The sequence below is a fragment of the Numenius arquata genome, chromosome 5 (assembly GCF_964106895.1).
Source record: "Numenius arquata chromosome 5, bNumArq3.hap1.1, whole genome shotgun sequence".
Taxonomy (NCBI): Eukaryota; Metazoa; Chordata; class Aves; order Charadriiformes; family Scolopacidae; genus Numenius; species Numenius arquata.
In genome coordinates, this window is record NC_133580.1 from 27147442 (window position 1) to 27166176 (window position 18735).

Here is an 18735-nt window from a genome sequence, read left to right on the forward strand (position 1 = left end):
CTTGAGAGGTGGGCCCATGTGAACCTCATGAAGTTCAACCAGGCCAAGTGCAAGGTCCTGCACCTGGGTCATGGCAATCCCAAGCACAAATACAGGTTGGACGGAGAATGGCTGGAGAGCAGCCCTGAGGAGAAGGACTTGGGAGTGTTGGTGGATGAGAAGCTCAACACGAGCCAGCAATGCGTGCTCACAGCTCAGAAAGCCAACCAAATCCAGGACTGCATCAAAAGAAGTGTGGCCAGCAGATCGAGGGAGGTGATTCTACACTTCTACTCCACTCTGGGGAGACTCTACCTGGAGTACCACATCCAGCTCTGGAGTCCTCAGCACAGGAAGGACATGGATGTGTTGGAACAGGTCCAGAGGAGGGCCGCAAAGATGATCCGAGGGCTGGAGCATCTCTGCTACAGAGACAGGCTGAGAGAGTTGGGGGTGTTCAGTCTGGAAAAGAGAAGGCTCCGGGGACACCTTATAGCAGCCTTCAGTACGTAAAGGGGGCCTTCAGAAGGGATGGGCAGGGACTCTTATCAGGGAGTGGAGCGATACGACAAGTGGTAACGGTTTTAAACTGAAAGAGGGGAGATTTAGCTTAGATATTAGGAAGAAATTCTTTCCTGTGAGGGTGGTGAGACACTGGAACAGGTTGCCCAGGGAAGTTGTGGATGCCCCATCCCTGGAGGGGTTCAAGGCCAGGCTGGATGGGGCTTTGAGCAACCTGGTCTGGTGGGAGGTGTCCCTGCCCATGGCAGGGGGGTTGGAACTCGATGATCTTTAAGATCCCTTCCAACCCAAACCATTCTATGATTCTATAAATTGAGACTGAGTAGCTGTACGTGAACTTTCCAGCAGGCTGGTTTTTCCCTGTACCAACTTCAGCATTGATTGCCACTCCGTTTATTTTCCAGATATTATCTGATCCAACTGTGGGTGTTGCTCTGCATTTCTGAGGTGTTCCCTCACCTCTCCCCCCACTCCTCTTCCTGTGCTGTGCCACACTGGAATTACTCTATCAACTCTTGCAAGCACACCACACCTCTCGAAACCCTCAGGTAAGTACAGCCCGCCTGGAATCACTCACTCTACAGCAAAGGTCCAGAGCCAAAGACACTGAGCCAAGATCTGGTTTGTCTTTCTCGGTGAGCAGTGGGCATTGTTATCAATGCGTTGTTTATACTGAGCCACAAATACGCACAGTACTTTCCAAGCAAATTCACAACAATGACCTTGCTTAAAAGAGCGTGCACTCTGAGTGCTGAAAGAGGCCTAAAGGTAACGTGTTTGAAAAAGCAAACAAGCTTTGGCGCACACAGGTCTTGCATCCAGCCCAGCAAACACCTCAGTTTATCCTTGGGAACAAGAAGTAATGAAAAATATTACTCCTTCCCACAGATTGGCCTCTCAGATCCTCAAGTAACCTTGTCTACACTTACAGCACTCTAGTCAGTATCGAAAAATATTCTGAAACCTACATTCAAATAAGGACTTGTGTGATTTGCCTAACTGGGGACTAAGCTAAGGTAGAGCAGGAGGCAGGATTTCACAAACCATAGAAAAACAAGGAGAAACACAGTCGGAAGAATTAAGATCTTGAGGCTGCTATCATTAGTCGTGCAGCTTTAGCACGCGATTGTTAAGACATTCAAGGTTTACTTGCAAAGCAACGGGCACTGTCACTCAGGAACAGGACCTCAGCATTACAATAGACAGTTCTGTGAAAAGATCACTTACAGCACTCAACAGCGGTCAAAAAAATCAAATCAAACATTAGGTATTATTGTCAAATAGACAGAGAATAAAAGAGAAAAAAAACCCAACCCATTGTTCCAATGATAATCTCAACCACAGGTCTGACCCCTTCATCTCAAAAAGCAGGGGAAGCAGACCTGAAAGAGCTATAGAATAGGGTGACCAGGTGACGAGGAACAGTTCCTGCAAAGAATGGCTGAGCAGGCTGGGACTTTCAACTGAAAAAAGAGCAGAGCTCATGGGGTACAGGAGAGAAAAGGGATGATGGGAGTGTCTGATACCACTAATTGCATGGTGAGAAGGGATAGAGATCAACTTTTCATCACCTCTTCCAGGACAAGAACTAGGGGCCACTAAGAGATCCAAAGAAGGTGGCTCTTCACAAGTAACTCCTTACTGAAGGACTGAGGTGCACGAATTTTAAAGAGTCCAGGGGAGGATGGACAAGTCCTTGGAAACTAACTCCACCAAGGGGCTGCTAAACAAAGCCCAACCACTTCAGGAAATCCCAAGGGGTAAATCGCTGGAGGGAGGGAGCATCCCAAGAAGCAGTTATCATACACGTCAGTTGCCCTGCTACTGTTGGTTCCCCAGGCACCCGCTTATGCCTGTTCTTGAAGACGCAACAGTGACAAGTGGCACCTTCTGAACCAGCACAGCCGTGCTTGGCTTCTACTTGACAAGCCCAGCACAGTAGCAATACCAGAAGTCAAATGCATTCTAGTGAAGGAGATAGTTTTGAAAACGCTTTTCATTTTTAGATAGCTCAAGTTAATCTGCTTTATTAGCTAAAGCTTGCTCAAGATTTGAACTCAAATGCATATGGAATTTGGACTGACTGCAGTCTTCTGCATCAAGATCCAAAGGAGGGAATAGTTCAGAATAAGATTATGCTCACTTGGGGATTATGCTCTCGTCTTACATAAAATACACTTTACTGAATTAGATCAAATGGCTGTCTAGGTGTTCTTGGTGTACATTTCATTTTCTCTCAGCTGCGTGCATTTATTATAGTCTCACATACCTCACTCTGATTAAGCGTGAACGGATGTATTTTTTCCTTAAAATGGAATTGTTAAATGTCTTGTCGATCTGTTGAAAAAAGAAAAATGTAAGATAACAAGAAAAAAAGGAGGGAAATGGACATATTGCTGGAAGGAGCATTCAGGAAATAGCATTCAGTTACAAACTCACAGACTACAGAGCCAAGAAACGTAATCCAGCCCAGCCTCTAGACAACATTTGCCGCAGACTTTTCTTAACTGTTTCCCATTTGGCCTAAGGCACATCATAAAAAGTTAACTCGTTTTTCTAAATATCCTATGACCACATCAGTGGGCCACTATAGTGCTGCCCCGTCCCGTCCACTCCCAGGCATAAGGAGGGGTATTTATAAACACCCTTGAAACATGCTGCTGCGATCTCTCAAAGCATCACCTCCTAAAGATGGTCTACAGACAGGAGACAGCGTGCTGTGCTCTGCCCTGCACTGAGCCTCTCTCGTAAGGGTCCTTTCTGATAACAGCACTTACCCTTGGTCCTAGAGAAATTTATAGCAAAACTACCAGTGATCTGAAATTATACCCCCAAACCCTAGGGGAATCACCAAGCAATTCTCATCAGAAATTGGCAATCTGGGACTTGTAAGGAGTCAGTCCTCAAATGACACATCTTTGCCGGTGCCTGCTTAACCACATCCTGCTTTAGGCTGAATGTTGTCTCAAGATTGCGTGATCGGTACGAGACGGCTCAGTGTGATATAACGTGGCATGAAATTCTGCCAGGAATGGCTCAGGATTACCGGAGTGTTGAGAAACAGTAAAGTGACTAGTGAGTTATGCAGTTCCTTCTATGAGCAAGACCAATAAATGGAACGTATCCTGTAAACATCAAGTGCATTACAGGAAAAACTACATAGAAGCGCTTCACAAAATCACAGAAGTTGTCTTTTTTGTAGTTTTTAGCCCATAAAGGCTGTCTGTTTTAGCCAGGTCTCCATATTTTCTGTCTTCCAAAGGAAAGAAAAAAGTAATGATTCTCAAACTTCTAGTATGTCAAAATCTTCCAGATACAGAAACAAGCATGTAACGTGAAATCTGGGATGATTCCTCCCAAAGAATACAAAGCCCCTCTTTCCAGCCTCATGCCATTACACAGTGGCAGTGAAGCAGAATAATTTCAAGATGAAAACTGCACATTTTATTATTTTAAAGTGATTTTAAGCATACATTAGTAAGAAAAAAAAGAGAAGTTCTTAATGCTCATGCATTGAGCCGATCTTTTTTCTTGCTGTTACCAGCAGTTATCTGGAATTACTTAGGTATTTGGAACAGACAAAATTCTATGGAAAAAATAGATCAACTGTGACAACATGCACTTTATCATGTTACTTTGCAGATCGCCAGCTGCTACTGCTGCGTTTTATGAGGCGCACAGAAATCAAAAATATTTTGTTTCCTGTAACTTTGCAGCCTGTCCCACCACCATCCCCCTTGGTTATTGTAAGTATTTGCCCTCAGACAAAAAGCTTTTAGGGTTTGGGTTTTTTTTAATGATAACGTTTGCTTATTGTTTCTGTCACAGTGATATTGTGCAAGCAGAAGCATGTAGTGAAGCAGCACTGCCAGCTTTGTGGCACACGGTGCCAGGTGCTATCTTGGCCTGCATTGCCTCTGAGAACTTTTGAGATCTTTGGGACAGGGACTTCTTTGCAGAGTGCTTTGTGAAAATAAAAGAGAGCCTTGAGCTGGGCTGAGGTACGCCTCAAGCTTCTACATTGTTAAAAAGTAAAGCAAAAGCAGGCTGACTTTAAGCTTGGGACTGAAGGGAGCAAGAATTCTCAATCCCTTGCAAGGCAGGATGAAGTCAATATGACATTCCAGAATCCTTTATCTCCTCCTGCAATTGTGTTTTCAAGCTATCTGTAATGTCTCACCTCAGAGATTACCAGAGGTTTTGCTACCATCTCCACCTGCGTTTCTGCAGCAGATACAGTGATTTTTACTTCTGACACCCATTTTCTTGTGTATCTTTGCTACAGCCTGAGCAGCTCATGTGATTGTGTGTTTTTGTACTCTCGACCTGTTCAGCTTTCTCTTTTTCCTCCTCACCCTGGACCACTTCCCAGATGTTCTATACAGTCTGATCAGGAACATCGCGTGCTGCCGCAAAGACAAAGATTCCAGTGGTGTCTGACAAAACACAATTACACACAGTACTTTTTACAAAAAGAATCTAAGCAGTCCAAACGCAACTGAACTGTCAGCAACAGACATTGTTTTCAGACAATTCAATCCAAAAGAGATGGAGAGAACGGTAAGCACGTGCTTTAAAACTATACCAGAATGACTGGATTTGTTTTCTCTCTCTTTCACAATTTCATATCTGAATGAGAAAGTAGCCACTTCTCCTGTTACAGGAGACTAACTAACTTTCCTCTCCTTAAGAATGGCCTGAGTATTACATTGCCAACCGATTAAAAAAAAAAAAAAACAACTGGAAAGTGGTTTTGTTTCCAGTGATCCTTGCAGGGCCCTTAACACCTCCAAACTTGACCTGGTATTTTTTACATTTCTAATCTGCTGTATCTTATCAGGAAAGATGTGCTAGCCAAACCTCTTCACCGTGGCCCCTGTCTCTCACCTGTTGATGAATTCGTTTGACAAATACGAATATGTCCCAAATCTCCTCTTTCCTTCAACGATGATTTTGGTAGCCTGAATTATTAGCAGTAATCTTTGTATTCATACAGAGTTTATGTAAGAGGAAAAGACGTGGCAAGATGCCTTCAGATAATAACTTCCAAAGATTAATGTTCTGTCTCATGTTTTTACCGTTCATCTTCTGGTAAAGCCTTTCACACCCATATCTAACAGCAAATATTTCTCTCCAGCCTGCTTATAGCTTTCTTTTCAGCTTGAGTCACATGCCTAGAAGCAGAAGCAACTGGAACTTTGTCCAGTAACTAGGTGACGCTGCCTGGGAGAAGCATCTACACTCATTTTAAGCATTTTGCTTTGGTTACAGCACGTCAAAAGTGATGCTGTCATGACCAGATCCCTTAAATTCACCACTGATTAAGTGCATCTCACTTGTTTTCCTGGCCCTTGTCTAGCAACTGCAGTGGTGACAGTTGCTGCTGCAGGCAAGGTTCATAAGCATTCCTAACCAAGGGCCAAGTCCTGCTCCTTTCAAGTGAGCGCCATTTTCCTGACAGCCTTTATTTAAGCATTCGTTCCAAACAAGATTTTCTTTAAGTCAATATTAGCTGGCTAGTTTAGCTTAATGCCATCTGGTATTTCCTCAATTTAATTTCATATCCTCTCTCTTTTTTACAAAACTTCTCTCCATGCAGTATAATTTTCTAACACAAACTGGACTTCACTCCTGAACACTGGTCCATCTATGCCAATATAGTAACTAATAGTGGCTAGTACCAAAGATGCAGTAGGAGGGCAAAATATTCCCACCTGTACAAACCCAGCCACAAAAGAAGTTCTCCCTTGTTCCTTGCAGCAGGAAGTTGCTTTACACCATGATGAACAAGACTTGTTTTCCAATTCCATCTTGAATAACTCCGGATCTCATCTCTATCCTCTTTTATTCTCATGTCGCACTGTGGACAACCCTCTGAGGCCCATGAGCAACCTACTAAAATCTTCACGATTTCAGAATCACCCGGTATGCCCTGCCTCCCTGGGACCCAAAAAAACCCGCAAGCTCTGGGAGCAGGTCACACGCGACAGGGATCCCGTCGCTCCAGTGTAGGATGGAGCTGACGTGAGCTGGGCTTGCCCAGATGTGTTGCTGTGCCAGCCCTTTCTTTCCCCCACCACACACTACTCTGCCACTGCACACAGGGTAAGAGGATTTATCAAAAAAGGTTATCTTAAATCTAGTTCGACAGAACTTTCCTCTGGAGTATTTGCTGAGCCCGCTGAATTACTTGTGTGGGATGTTCAAAAGCATTCAGTAGGTTTGGGAGCATCAATCCTCTCGTTGCTCAATGCTATTGCTCTTTTGCCTGCTGCCAGGTTAGTCCTTCAACAGCTACCCTCACACGACATTCTTCCTCTTGCCTTACTAGCTCTTTAGGATGTAAAGCCTGTTATTAGTGATTTTTTTTAGAGCTTTTTGACCATAAATACTAATTGGAACATACCACCTGGTTCAGGGACTCTGTCCGTTTTTGTGGCAATCATACGATATGAATTACTACTAATCAGTTGTGTTAATTCTGTACCTAGCATCCAATTTCCTGGCCAGTTGCATCCAATTTACAACTCAACCTGCTGAGACCTCCAGGAGCTGAACCATAACGCAAATGCAGCGGCAGCTCGCTTGAGAACCTGACGTATCTCCTGCTCAGGTTTCAGCTGAGGGGTTAGTTGGGAACCCTACCAGAGATCAGAGGGAGAGAGAGCGAGCAGGAGGAGAAAGACAGACAGGAACAGCAAAAACTGAACCTGGCACGCTCCCAAACCAGGACGTGGCCATCACACTCCCCTTAGAAACAGAGATACCAATTACTCGCATCAGTGGCCTTACAGCCACAGTGTTTGCCCAAGGGGAAGAAAATGGACCTGAAGGAGATTGGCTGTAATGATCCATGGGCCTCCAGCAAACCAGAAGATCAGAAACCACTCATACACAAATACAGCACGTGTCAACGGCAGGCAAAAGCAATGTGACCCCATATGTCTGCAAAGAGATACTCTACACAGAGTTTAAACTAACTGGACTGCTAAAGCTGGGATGTGAGTAAGCACCATCTGACTTTGGACTAACGTAAGGAGCTCATCTGGATGGTTCTTGGAGGCGTCAGCTGTGAAAGAGAAATAACTGACCTTGTACAGTAGTTCCTAAAAAGATTGGTCTTTCGGATAAAAGAAATTAAGAGGACTAATACATGGGATAACGTCAGGATTTAAAGTACCATGCTTATGCCTAGTGCAACCAATTTCAAAAGCATGTAATGGCATGAGAGTTTCATTATAGCCATGTAATAGCGACAGCTGGAATTAAGGTCACCTAAGTATTCCCGTTCCTACTCCCTGCTTTCAATTGTCCATAATTAGCTGCCTGAAACTTTCACACTGCCATTGAAATTTTGTCCGCTTAGGAAGGAGATTTTCCAACTTTTGGAGAGAAAATCAAGTTTGGAGAGGAAACCATCTGGGCCAATATCCAGAGAAGGGGTTTTGTGTGTTTGGGTGGGTATTTTTTGCCAAAAAGCATGCTTTTCCCAGGAAAATGACTCCACACCCTCTGTTTTTTTACACAATACTTAGAGGTAAAGAGCTGAAATACAGGAGCAATTAGCTTTTAGGAAAACAATAGTTTTATGAAATCTCAGGGAGATCAATAGTGATGTGTTCAGGTTACAAGTGTCCAAATACCATCGAACATGCAAGTTCGGTACTGAATTTGGATTCTCCCTTTTGATAACACCGTGTTCTAAACAATCACTCTCTTGACTGGCCAGGTTTTGATCTTGGTGACACCAGTTCACATCATGAATCACTTCATTGGTTTAATAACCTATAAACAATGCGGCAATTCTGGATCGTGGGTCTATAATTAAGATAAGATTCTACCCTTAATCACACACACTATTGATAACTGCCCTTTATTTCATTTTGAATTCCTTTTTTCAAGTTCAAGTTCACATCCATTTTCCTTGTGCATATTTTATAGCTTTTCTTGCCACACACTGAATCTGAATCAGGCTTACTTATTTTTGGGGGGGGGGGGGGGGGGGGGGGTGTCGTCTTATGATTTTTCTGGCTTTGTACATGCTTATTAGACCTTCTGCCTTGACGAACCAAGAAAGCAATGAAAAAGAAAAATTGGCTTTTGTGCCTATTACTTGAGAAAATTACATGGCATTAATAAGTCAAAGAATCAATGAAGTTGAAGGATCGCTGAATTGAAGTTTGAGAAAAAGTGGGATATTAGGCATATTGTTGATAACTAACCATTTCGTCTTGGAAATTCATGCTATTTAGGTAGAGCACACTGGTGGTTTGAAATCTTACAGGTGAGGAAAAACACTAAGCTACAGCTTCATACACTACACTGCATCAACTCACGTTGCATTTAAAAGTATACTGTATTTTCCTCAATATTTTTGTAGTTCCTTGTGCTATTGTGACCTGTGGAAAAAGGAAAAACTGGAAACAAAAATTAAAGCAAGACAGCATCTCAGTTTTTAAATCAATGCAGTAAATGCCTATGCCAGTGGGGTTTTTTTCTTCTTTTGATTTCAGTAAGAATTTCTGCAAAAAGCATCACAAGTGAGATGCAAGTGCTTTTCTGTGATTTATTTCCTCTCTGTGTACAGCATTTCGCCCATACCTTTCAGGCCACACCTGTACATATACATACTGATAGTCGAGTGTGCTGTCAACCTCTAATTCCAGAGCTAAATAAACAAGTCGCCACACTGTCATCTTGCCCGCTGTTACATTGCCATGTTTCCCAGTTGGCTGAATTCCTGCGGAAGGATGCTTTCTGCTTTGTTTCTAGGCCCAGTCACCCATAGAGGGCACCCTTATTGTACCGTGCCAGTCCACGGACAATGCCAGAACCATTCCCTTAAAATAAAGCTTTTAAAGCAGTTGTCGTCAAATTTATTTTTTTTTATATTTATTTTACAATATTTTACATTTATTTTACAATTTTATTTTTTTTCTCAAAATGAGATCAAAAAAGATCTTTTTTTCATAGATAAAAGTTGTGGCTTTTTTAAATTTTAAAACCATTATTTTGCGTAAGAATAAAGGTAGAGTATTATTAGTAGTACGTCTTCAAGAAGCTTAATTTTAAAAGCTGCTTTTTTTTTCTGGCTTTTGTACTATAGATGCACTTCTAAATAAAATTGCCTTCAGTGAAGAACAGGAAAAACTTTCAATAAAAGTTCTGTTGTTTCCACCTCATATTGGTACTAAGCAAGTACTTTAGGGAGCACTTACAGAGCCTAGGAATGCTTGGGTTTAAATAAGGGCTTAGGCTTTAAATTTTGGGATCCATATGTGAAAACACTGCCAAATCACTTTTGAGACTTATTACAAGCAGGAACATTCTTACTCAGTTTGGTCTGGGTGCTGCAAGACACTGAAAAGTTCTTGAAAAAGTTGTCTGCTGCAGCTACCATTTCTCTTTCTGTGATCTGCCCAATTTATCTTCAATTCTCTTTTATTGCAGGAGGGGAAAATAAGTGTTTTATGGGGGGCAGGGGGGAACAGCACACATACAGCAGATGAAACTACATGAGACTTGTAGATACTTTTCAACTTGCTGTAAATAAAGAGAGTCATGTTAGACTCCCTTGAACTTCAGCACAATCCCTTTTCTTGGGACACGGGCAGTTTTCACCTCTAAATTAGTCCCTCACAGCCTGGCCTCCCAGAGCAAATAGCCTTTAGGAGTGTTTCAAAAGCCTGATGCCTTTGGGGATCTGCTCCTACTGAATTAACCTCCCGACCCAAGAACCATAAGGCACTGATCAAGCAAGCCACACGCTTCCGAGCTTCACCTTAATACCTGCGTGGAAGGTGAAGGACAAACACCCCTCGTGTACAGTTTTCAGCCAGCTTCGCAGCTGGCTCTCGGCTCTGAAGTGATTTGTACCTCCCTCTCTCTTCCAAATACACACATACACACTTCTGCTCCTCGGAAAGACTTTGGTCACATCTGACCCTACAAAGGCCACGTGTCATAAAACAGCGGTCTCATCTACCTACTTGCTGCTGCCAGTCTTTTCAGCTAGGCTTCCTTTGAGTTCAGCTCAGATGGAAACCTAACCCAGTGCTTCAGGCTTTGGCCCTGCAGATGTGACAGCAAGCAGCAAGCTATTCCCAACTGAAATGATAAAAAAAGTACTTCCTGATACCAGGATGACTGCCAGCTCATCACTGGGTATAGAAACCAGAGAGTCTTTCACTGAATTTCACTGAATTTTTTTAGAGTTGGAAGGGACCATAACGATCATCTAGTCCAACTCCCCTGCCGAAGCAGGATTGCCCAGAGCATGTCAGAGCATGTTACTCAGGACTGCATCCAGGCGGGTCTTGAAAATCTCCAAAGAAGGGGACTCCACAACCTCCCTGGGCAGCCTCTTCCAGGGCTCTGGCACCCTCACCGTGAAGAAGTTTCAGTGACAAGCATCCTATTGAAGGCTAACCCATCCACCAAACAAGGTTATCAGGTGTTAAAAGCTCTGCTTTCTGTGGAAGCATAAAAGTCTACATGGGAGTTAAGAGAGAACAAACACACAGAAACTCAAGTATTGTGATGAGGGTCAATAAAACCTGAGTGTGCCAAAGGAACTAGGAGGGTCCTTTCCTGATTGCCCATAGGCACTTGAAAATTTTTTTCCTATCTCTGGAGATCTTTTCTCAGGTGCTGAAGTGGCTTTATGGATTTGGCCTTTCAGCTCTCTCCAACTCAGTTCCCTGTATGCACAGAGGAGACATCAGTGCCCAGGGGCTGGGAAACTGAAGGGTGCTTTGGTTGGAATTGAGCTGGGCTGAAGCAGCTGAGAATGGGCACCACCAAGGATGAAAAGGATGAAGTGAACTCCCATTACACCCCACTCGTGTCCTTTGCAGTGGTGGCCCAGAGGGCAGCTAAGCAGAGGCACTGGATTCCACTAACAAGCCCTCTTTGTGAGCCACGAAGAGGCAGAGACAGTGCAGACCTGCAGAGAACTTCTGTGTACCAAACGCTGCACTTGACAGTCCTTGACAGGGATCCTCGCACACCTGAGCAGCACGAAGAACAGGAGGGGTGTACGTGTGGAGGGAGTTGCATAGCATCTGCCTGCCCCTCTGCTTCTCTCCCTTTGTAGTGAGAGAATCCTAGAATCATCTAGGTTGGAAAAGACCCTTGGGATCATCGAGTCCAACCATCAACCCTACACTACAAAGTTCTCCCCTACACCATATCCCCCGCTGGCACACACTGGCACCTTTGCTTCCAAAACTGCTTTGTGCAATAAAATTGGTAAAAAGCATCCCATCCTTTCTATACTACCTATATATATATATATACACATTATCCAAGCTGCTCGGTCCATTTTAGCCTGCAAAGCAGGCCTGGACCAAAAAAAAAAAAGAGATTTCAGAGGCCCAGCCTGTGCTTCCCGCTTTAGTCAGAATACATCTAAAAGCAAAAGGCAAGCACTGCTTTAAGCAGTATTTGCTGACGTGGTGGAATGACAGGGAAGGGCAAGAACATATGACCAGAGCGGGAACATAGGTAGGAAGCCTCACCAGATACTTCTCTCTGCCATGCTCTTAATTACACAGGTGCTAATCCAAATTAACTCCAGGAAAGCCAGCAGTAAGAACGTCAGTATTATAGTTAGACAAAAAACTGCCTGAACAAGGTTACTTGCAGAAAATTCTACCTTTGGCTATGAACTCAAAGACATCTGAAGATCCTTAAAGCCATAGAATCATAGAATCGTCTAGGTTGGAAGAGACCCTTGGGATCATCGAGTCCAACCATCTACCCTACTCTACAAAGTTCTCCCCTACACCATATCCCCCAACACCCCACATCTAAACGGCTCTTCAACACATCCAGGGATGGTGACTCAACCACCTCCCTGGGCAGCCTGTTCCGGTGTCTGATCACTCCTTCTGTGAAGAATTTCTTCCTAAGAAGAGAAGTGTGTTAACAACCTCTAAAATCATCATCTCCCAAGGGAGAAAACTGCCTCTTCCCTTACAGGGGGGGCTCATCGGTGAGCCCTTAAACTGACTGAGAACAGGCAGAGTCACCAGAACTATGCTGCAGCATTGCCCTGGGGTGTCACAAGTACCTCTGCAATATCCTGTAGAGACACTATTTATTTCTAAATTAAACTCACACCAGTTTAATCAGACAGGACAAACTTCAAGAGCTGTATTCATTAAGAACTTTCCCCAACATCTGTACTTAAGGACACAGAAGATTCTTTTATCACTGGAAGTCACTGAAGCAAGATGTCTGTTTCTAAAAGAGATGTCCTGACACACAATACTGAGTCCCGAGGCAGGAATTACTTGATGAAATTCCATTACTTCAATAGAAATACTGGGATAGGCAGTAGTTTCCCAGGGGAAATACCCAGGTATCCTCTTAATACAATCCCCAGCCGCTCTGCCCCAGATCCAGCCAGTTAGTTCTGTGTTGGTTTCAGATGGTGGAAAGACCGGGGAGAGCCCTGGTGCCTTGCGGATGATGAGATGACAGGGGGGAATCCATGCCAGTCCATTCCATGGCTCGAGGCACTCATGGCGAGAAAACAAACACCTCGCCTCTCCCCCCGCCACCTAATTAGCCAAGGAGGGAGCCACGCTATGCTCATACCTGAGGAACATCCATCCACCCAACCCATGGCCTGGCTTACCATCATATGGGAGCAGGAGAGAGTAGGGGATAATGGACAGGGCATAGCCCCAGAAGCAGGAGAGGGTACAGTGTCTAACGCAAGAGTCCACAAAGACACAGGGACTAGGACAGGGAGAAGCAGCCCAACAGCAGGGCTGGGAACAGCTCTGGCCAGGGGAGAAGGAGACAGGGAGAGATACCAGATGCCTGGGAAAGGAGAAGGGTGGCAGAGGCTGTACTTGAAGAAGGGAAAGCCCACAACATCTAGGAGAAAGTATCAGAAAGTTATTGTAGTGGTGAAAAGAGCAGACAGGTACATTTGTAAGTCACTGGTGGGCAGGTTAAAGGTTGGTGTCCATTTCTATTGAGCAACCAGCCATGCACTGAAGGGGTCACATGCTGTGGCTCCTTGGTATTTAATACTCTGTCACAGCTAGACACTCGCCAGCCTTCAGCTGAGACAATTCTCATTAAGATGGGCTTGATGAAGTACTCATTTCAAGCTCTCCTGAATACACACCTCTTTCCCTTGGGGTCAAAGATGACTTTCCACACTGGACACAAAGCCCCACCACCCTCCTCCCTGCACACAGGGCAGTTAGTCCTGCTGCCCGGAGTAGGTAAATGGGATCATCCCAGTCATCCAGGTCTATCTAAAGCCGGCTGTCTCAGCTCCCTCCACACTTCAGGGTGCCAGAAGGGCTGAAGAAGCAAAGCTTAGAGCGGGGCTTTGGAAATCTCCCTGGGGGATGCTGTAAGAGGGTAGGTTAGGGCCTCCAAGGCATTATTGGGAAATCTGAAAGAATGAATACATTTTGTGGGAGAAGAAAAAAAAATCCAAATCTGGTGCAGGAGCTGGAGAAAACCAGTGGGTAAAAGTTATGCAGATCAGCCAAGCATCAAGTGAGCCCACTATAAAATAGAGGCTCCTTGGGGGAGGAGCCATAAGGCTGCGACTGTGTCCTTTTTATCCAGTGCAAGAGGGGACAGTCTGGCACAGTGTATTTTAGCTTGGCAAGGGAAGGACGACAGGTCAAGCTAGAAAAACGAGGAGGCTCTGGTGAGCTGGAACATCTCTTTCCATGGTGGCATTCAGTCAGGTCTGCTTTTTCAAGAGAGCACAAAGGGAACCCTGATAGCCACTTGCAGAAAGCCAGGCGAGGAGCAAAGACCTTTCATCATCTCTTCCTCAGTCCCCCCAGCTCCACCCCACAAGACATTTTCCAGACTTTCCAGTCAGCCCTGAGCTGTTGACTGGTGCACCAGCTTCATCAGCTCTCTGGCATGATCTCCGATGCATTCCCTCCCACCTTCAATGAGATAAGAGAGTCGGGAATGTCATTCACACAATGGGTGTTACTACTCAACTCTAGAAACCAAAGCAAACATCAGGACATACTTCTGCCAGTCCCAAGGAAAGCACGGGATGACTTCCCTACGGGAGCAAAAAGATTTTTCCTGGTGAAACATCAGCTCTGAAAAGAGTTCCTTTCAGGGGTGTTCTGGGGACAAACAGAAGGAAGCTTCATCAGGGAGGGATCAGAGAAGGGTGCACTTGGCAGGGAGTTGCACTAACTCAGGTAATTTGAATGCTTCTGATTATCAGAGATGATTCACTTCTGTTCACTTTGCACCAAGTATTGTGAAAGATATCTCATTTATCTGCATTGACTCACTGTTTCACAACATGAGTTTAAGGTATCGTTACTACTATGACGACGGTAATGCTTGGACATCCAAACCCCTGACACCAGCCAGGGAAAGACTGCAAAGGATTTTGGTAAATCCAGACAAATCAGGAAATGTGATAAAAAACTCAACTCTCTCCTCCTCTATTAAAGAGATGGTGTGAAAACCCTGAAAATAAAAATGCAGATGTTCTCGGACAGCTGTCTGTCAAGAAGTGACAGAGGATTTCCAAGAGGATATTTCTGTCTCTGGAAAGCTTGCTTTGATTTTTATCACCACAAGCTGAGTTTTGCTTGTAGATAATCAGACTTACAAGGAACATACTGTTATTCATCAGTCTATGGAGTCACTTTAAATAAGCTCATGGACAATTCTCGATCTCATACATCCTTGTAAGATGGAACACCTTGAGCTAAAACCACAAAAAGTTAAAGTTTTTGGCAGGGACCATTTATATCAGCTGACCTAAAATTACAGCAAAGAATTCACCACATTGGAGAGAGGGAGGTAGAAGTTAGTGGCTGAATTAAAGACGGCTCTTAAGAAAAGTCACAGGAATGAAGGAAAGGCAACACAGTTCTCTGTATGATTGTTATGGTGTTACTTATCAGGTGCAATTAATATGCTCTGAAATAATAGTTCTCACTGCTCAACCAGCACTGGTATTTACTGTCACTACTGTCAGAAGTGCTCAACACCCATAGAGGAGACAGGGAGACAATGGAAGCATTGGCTTTCATTCAAGCATCTAAATTAGTAGTCACGTTCAGAGGAAATCTGACTGCATTGGACACTATCTGAAATAACTTCTTAGCTAAAGTAAGTGGTTCTTTCCTAAAGGAGCCACATGTCTGAAAAATGAAGAGGGAATGGAGTGGTAGAAAGGGATATAACTTTACTCAATGAAGCGTTTTTCCTCAGACTTCTCCCCAGCTCTTGCTTTCCTCCTGCCTCAGCAATACACGATGTCTTCTTCTTGGTCAGGGAGAACGTTCCCTTTCCAAGGTCCTATATCACAAGGTTAAAAGCCTGAAATTATTAGGTAATAGTTGTAAAGTGGTAGCACCTAAGTAAATGCAGCTTGTGTAAGGCTGTACACATACAGATAAGCACCAGGAGCAGATCTTGGGAAATACGATACAGTCCCTGGTAAGCAAAGAGGGCAGAAAGGAAACAAGCACAGAAAACAGGACAATCTTAGAATCATAGAATCATAGAATCGTCCAGGTTGGAAGAGACCCTTGGGATCATCGAGTCCAACCATCTACCCTACACTACAAAGTTCTCCCATCTCCGAGGTGCTCAGCAGTGGAGCTGGGAAGAGATGCCAAATCCCTGTATAGCACCTTACTTCTCCAGAACAACGTTCACCGCAGCTCACATTTTGTTGTGGACAAGTGGCACGGCCCTAAACTAAATGCAAGCGGGGAGCAGAGCATTGATTGTCCTATTAACTGAGTATCTGTGCAAGGTTGCTAAACAGGAGGTAAGAGATACGCATCGAAGTCTGATGAATGAAACACAAAAAGATACAAGCACAGTCACATGCTTCTTGCTGTAAAGAGCTGAACTCTGTAATTATCATCTATGGGGAAGTGTCTCAAAGAGAAAACAAGAAAGGAAATTGCAATGTGTCTATTTATTTCCATAGCTACTGTATGACTGAGAGCCACTCAGCAGCCTCTGCTATTTGTAAGAGGGTTTCCTAACAGAACATACCAAAGGCGCAGGAAAAGGGCTTGTGTATTGTTTTCTCAACACACAGCAACAGCCTGACAGGTAGAGTTCCCCACCCCGTAAAGAAGAGGGTGTAAAAGCATGCTTTTCTTAGAGACAGCGGGGCATAAATCACAAAACCAGGCTCAGGGCAGGGAAAGAGAAGACACACACAATGAATGATATAGGAGGAAGCTGAGATTATTGTCAATATCTTCTTCACCACTGCAGGGACAAAGAGACCTGCTATAACAAGCAGACTGGCAAGCGCCCGGTCTGCCATGTATGATCACGGCTCTCCTGCATCCATTTCCCAGGTCTGCTAACCATGGGGACTCAGGGGGACACCAGACACCCGTGGTCTGGAAGCGTGCTCTTCACATTAATGACTCTTGTATTATCACACAGTCCTTAATAACGGAAAGGCACAACGGCCCAAACTTACCAGTCTCTCAACCCTCTCGCTTAAGTCTCTAAACCTTCCTGAGGACTGTCTGGACAACTCATTATTGTACCGGATGTTGGTGATTTTTACGTTGGCACTGTAATAGAACAGCTTCTGATCTGTAACGGAACAAGAGGAACAGGCAATACTCAAAGCAGCAAGACGAATGAACTTTAGAGAAACACCTGTGGCTGTCTGACATCCAGATGTCTAGGGAGTGGATGAGCCTTCACCTGTATCCAACCCATTCAAACGCAACTTCCAAAAGCTAGAGGCCCACGAGCAAGAACTCAGTTGAGCTAGGTGAAGCAGTGACAAAAAGCCCAGTTTCCCCAATAGTTACATTTGTGGGCAACCAACAGCACTTTGGGCTCACACGGGATCACAGGCTGCATCTTGCTGGTCGGCTACCTTCCCTCCTGGCCCGCATGCCCACTCCACGCCAAGCCCTGGCAGGTGGCTGCTGGTGATGAGGGCAAGGGAACAGAGAAGCACCTCAGGCAGAGACAAGTGGAAGGCTCTGTTACTCACGTAAGGGAGACCAGAAGACCTGTGTGTCGACCTCATTGCAGAAGTTGATCAGGAGGAAGACGCGAAAGGAGTGAAAGTAAGTGAAAGCCAACAGAAACCACAGCCCTAAACCATCCTGTACGGCAGGAAATGTTCCTAAGAGAGCTGCAAAGATGTTGAATGAGGAAGGAAAGAGAGCTCTAGAGAAGCCGGTGGTTTTCCCCAAATGAGCTTTAGACAGACTGATGAAAAGCAAACTCCCAGCATTGTGTGGTGCAACAAGCACAAAGGCAATGCACTAAACACAGGAATAGGGTGTTGTGTGAAACTTACCATATGCCAGAAAATAAACTAGGAGACCAATGGTGATAGCTGCTGCCACTGCTGTTCCAATAACAATTAAAGCAATTTTCCAGGGCTCAAGCTGTCTTATTTTGATGGCTGGCTGATGAATTCTGGGGGAAAATAAGAAGAACAAAGGGAGAAGATTAATAAGAGATCCTTTTCTATGTAAACCCCTCCAAAAATGAAGTTAAAGTTTTCTCCCTCAACATCAGCTGATTCTTCCCAGCAGCAATTAATTGACTTCCCACCCAACAGCCTTGAAAATGAAACCATAACTCAAGACTATTTTGAAATAGATGTTGGGGTATGCTAGAAGTCATGGAACACACACAGGGTTTGAAGGCTCCGTTGTTTTTTTTTTATTATTATTAGGGCAAAATTAAATAAGAGTCCCACTAAGCACTTTCTTATGTGACTCCTGATTGGAAATTTGCAAGAATAAAACTTATTTTTCGGCTAGGCGAACTTTCATACAATAACGTAGGCAGCTTTCAACTGGTTAAACAAATCAGTTATCACAGACACACTGGCACCTTTGCTTCCAAAACTGCTTTGTGCAATAAAATTGGTAAAAAGCATCCCATCCTTTCTATACTACCTATATATATATATACACATTATCCAGGCTGCTCGGTCCATTTTAGCCTGCAAAGCAGGCCTGGACCAAAAAAAAAAGAGATTTCAGAGGCCCAGCCTGTGCTTCCCGCTTTAGTCAGAATACATCTAAAAGCAAAAGGCAAGCACTGCTTTAAGCAGTATTTGCTGACGTGATGGAATGACAGGGAAGGGCAAGAACATATGACCAGAGCGGGAACATAGGTAGGAAGCCTCACCAGATACTTCTCTCTGCCATGCTCTTAATTACACAGGTGCTAATCCAAATTAACTCCAGGAAAGCCAGCAGT

The 18735-nt window shown here is 44.3% G+C and overlaps 1 protein-coding gene across 1 annotated transcript in view; it reads right to left on the reverse strand.

Annotated features, from left to right (window-relative positions):
* The window catches only part of LOC141464717 (transmembrane protease serine 11E-like), a 49146-nt gene that overhangs the window by 21818 nt on the left and 8593 nt on the right, over window positions 1-18735 (reverse strand). Inside the window, exons 2-4 of the mRNA XM_074147791.1 lie at window positions 17819-17940; window positions 16976-17094; window positions 2771-2838 (exon numbers count right to left, since the gene is read on the reverse strand). Coding sequence (XP_074003892.1) covers window positions 2771-2838; window positions 16976-17094; window positions 17819-17940 — 309 coding nt within the window. The remainder of the gene's footprint in view (window positions 1-2770; window positions 2839-16975; window positions 17095-17818; window positions 17941-18735) is intronic.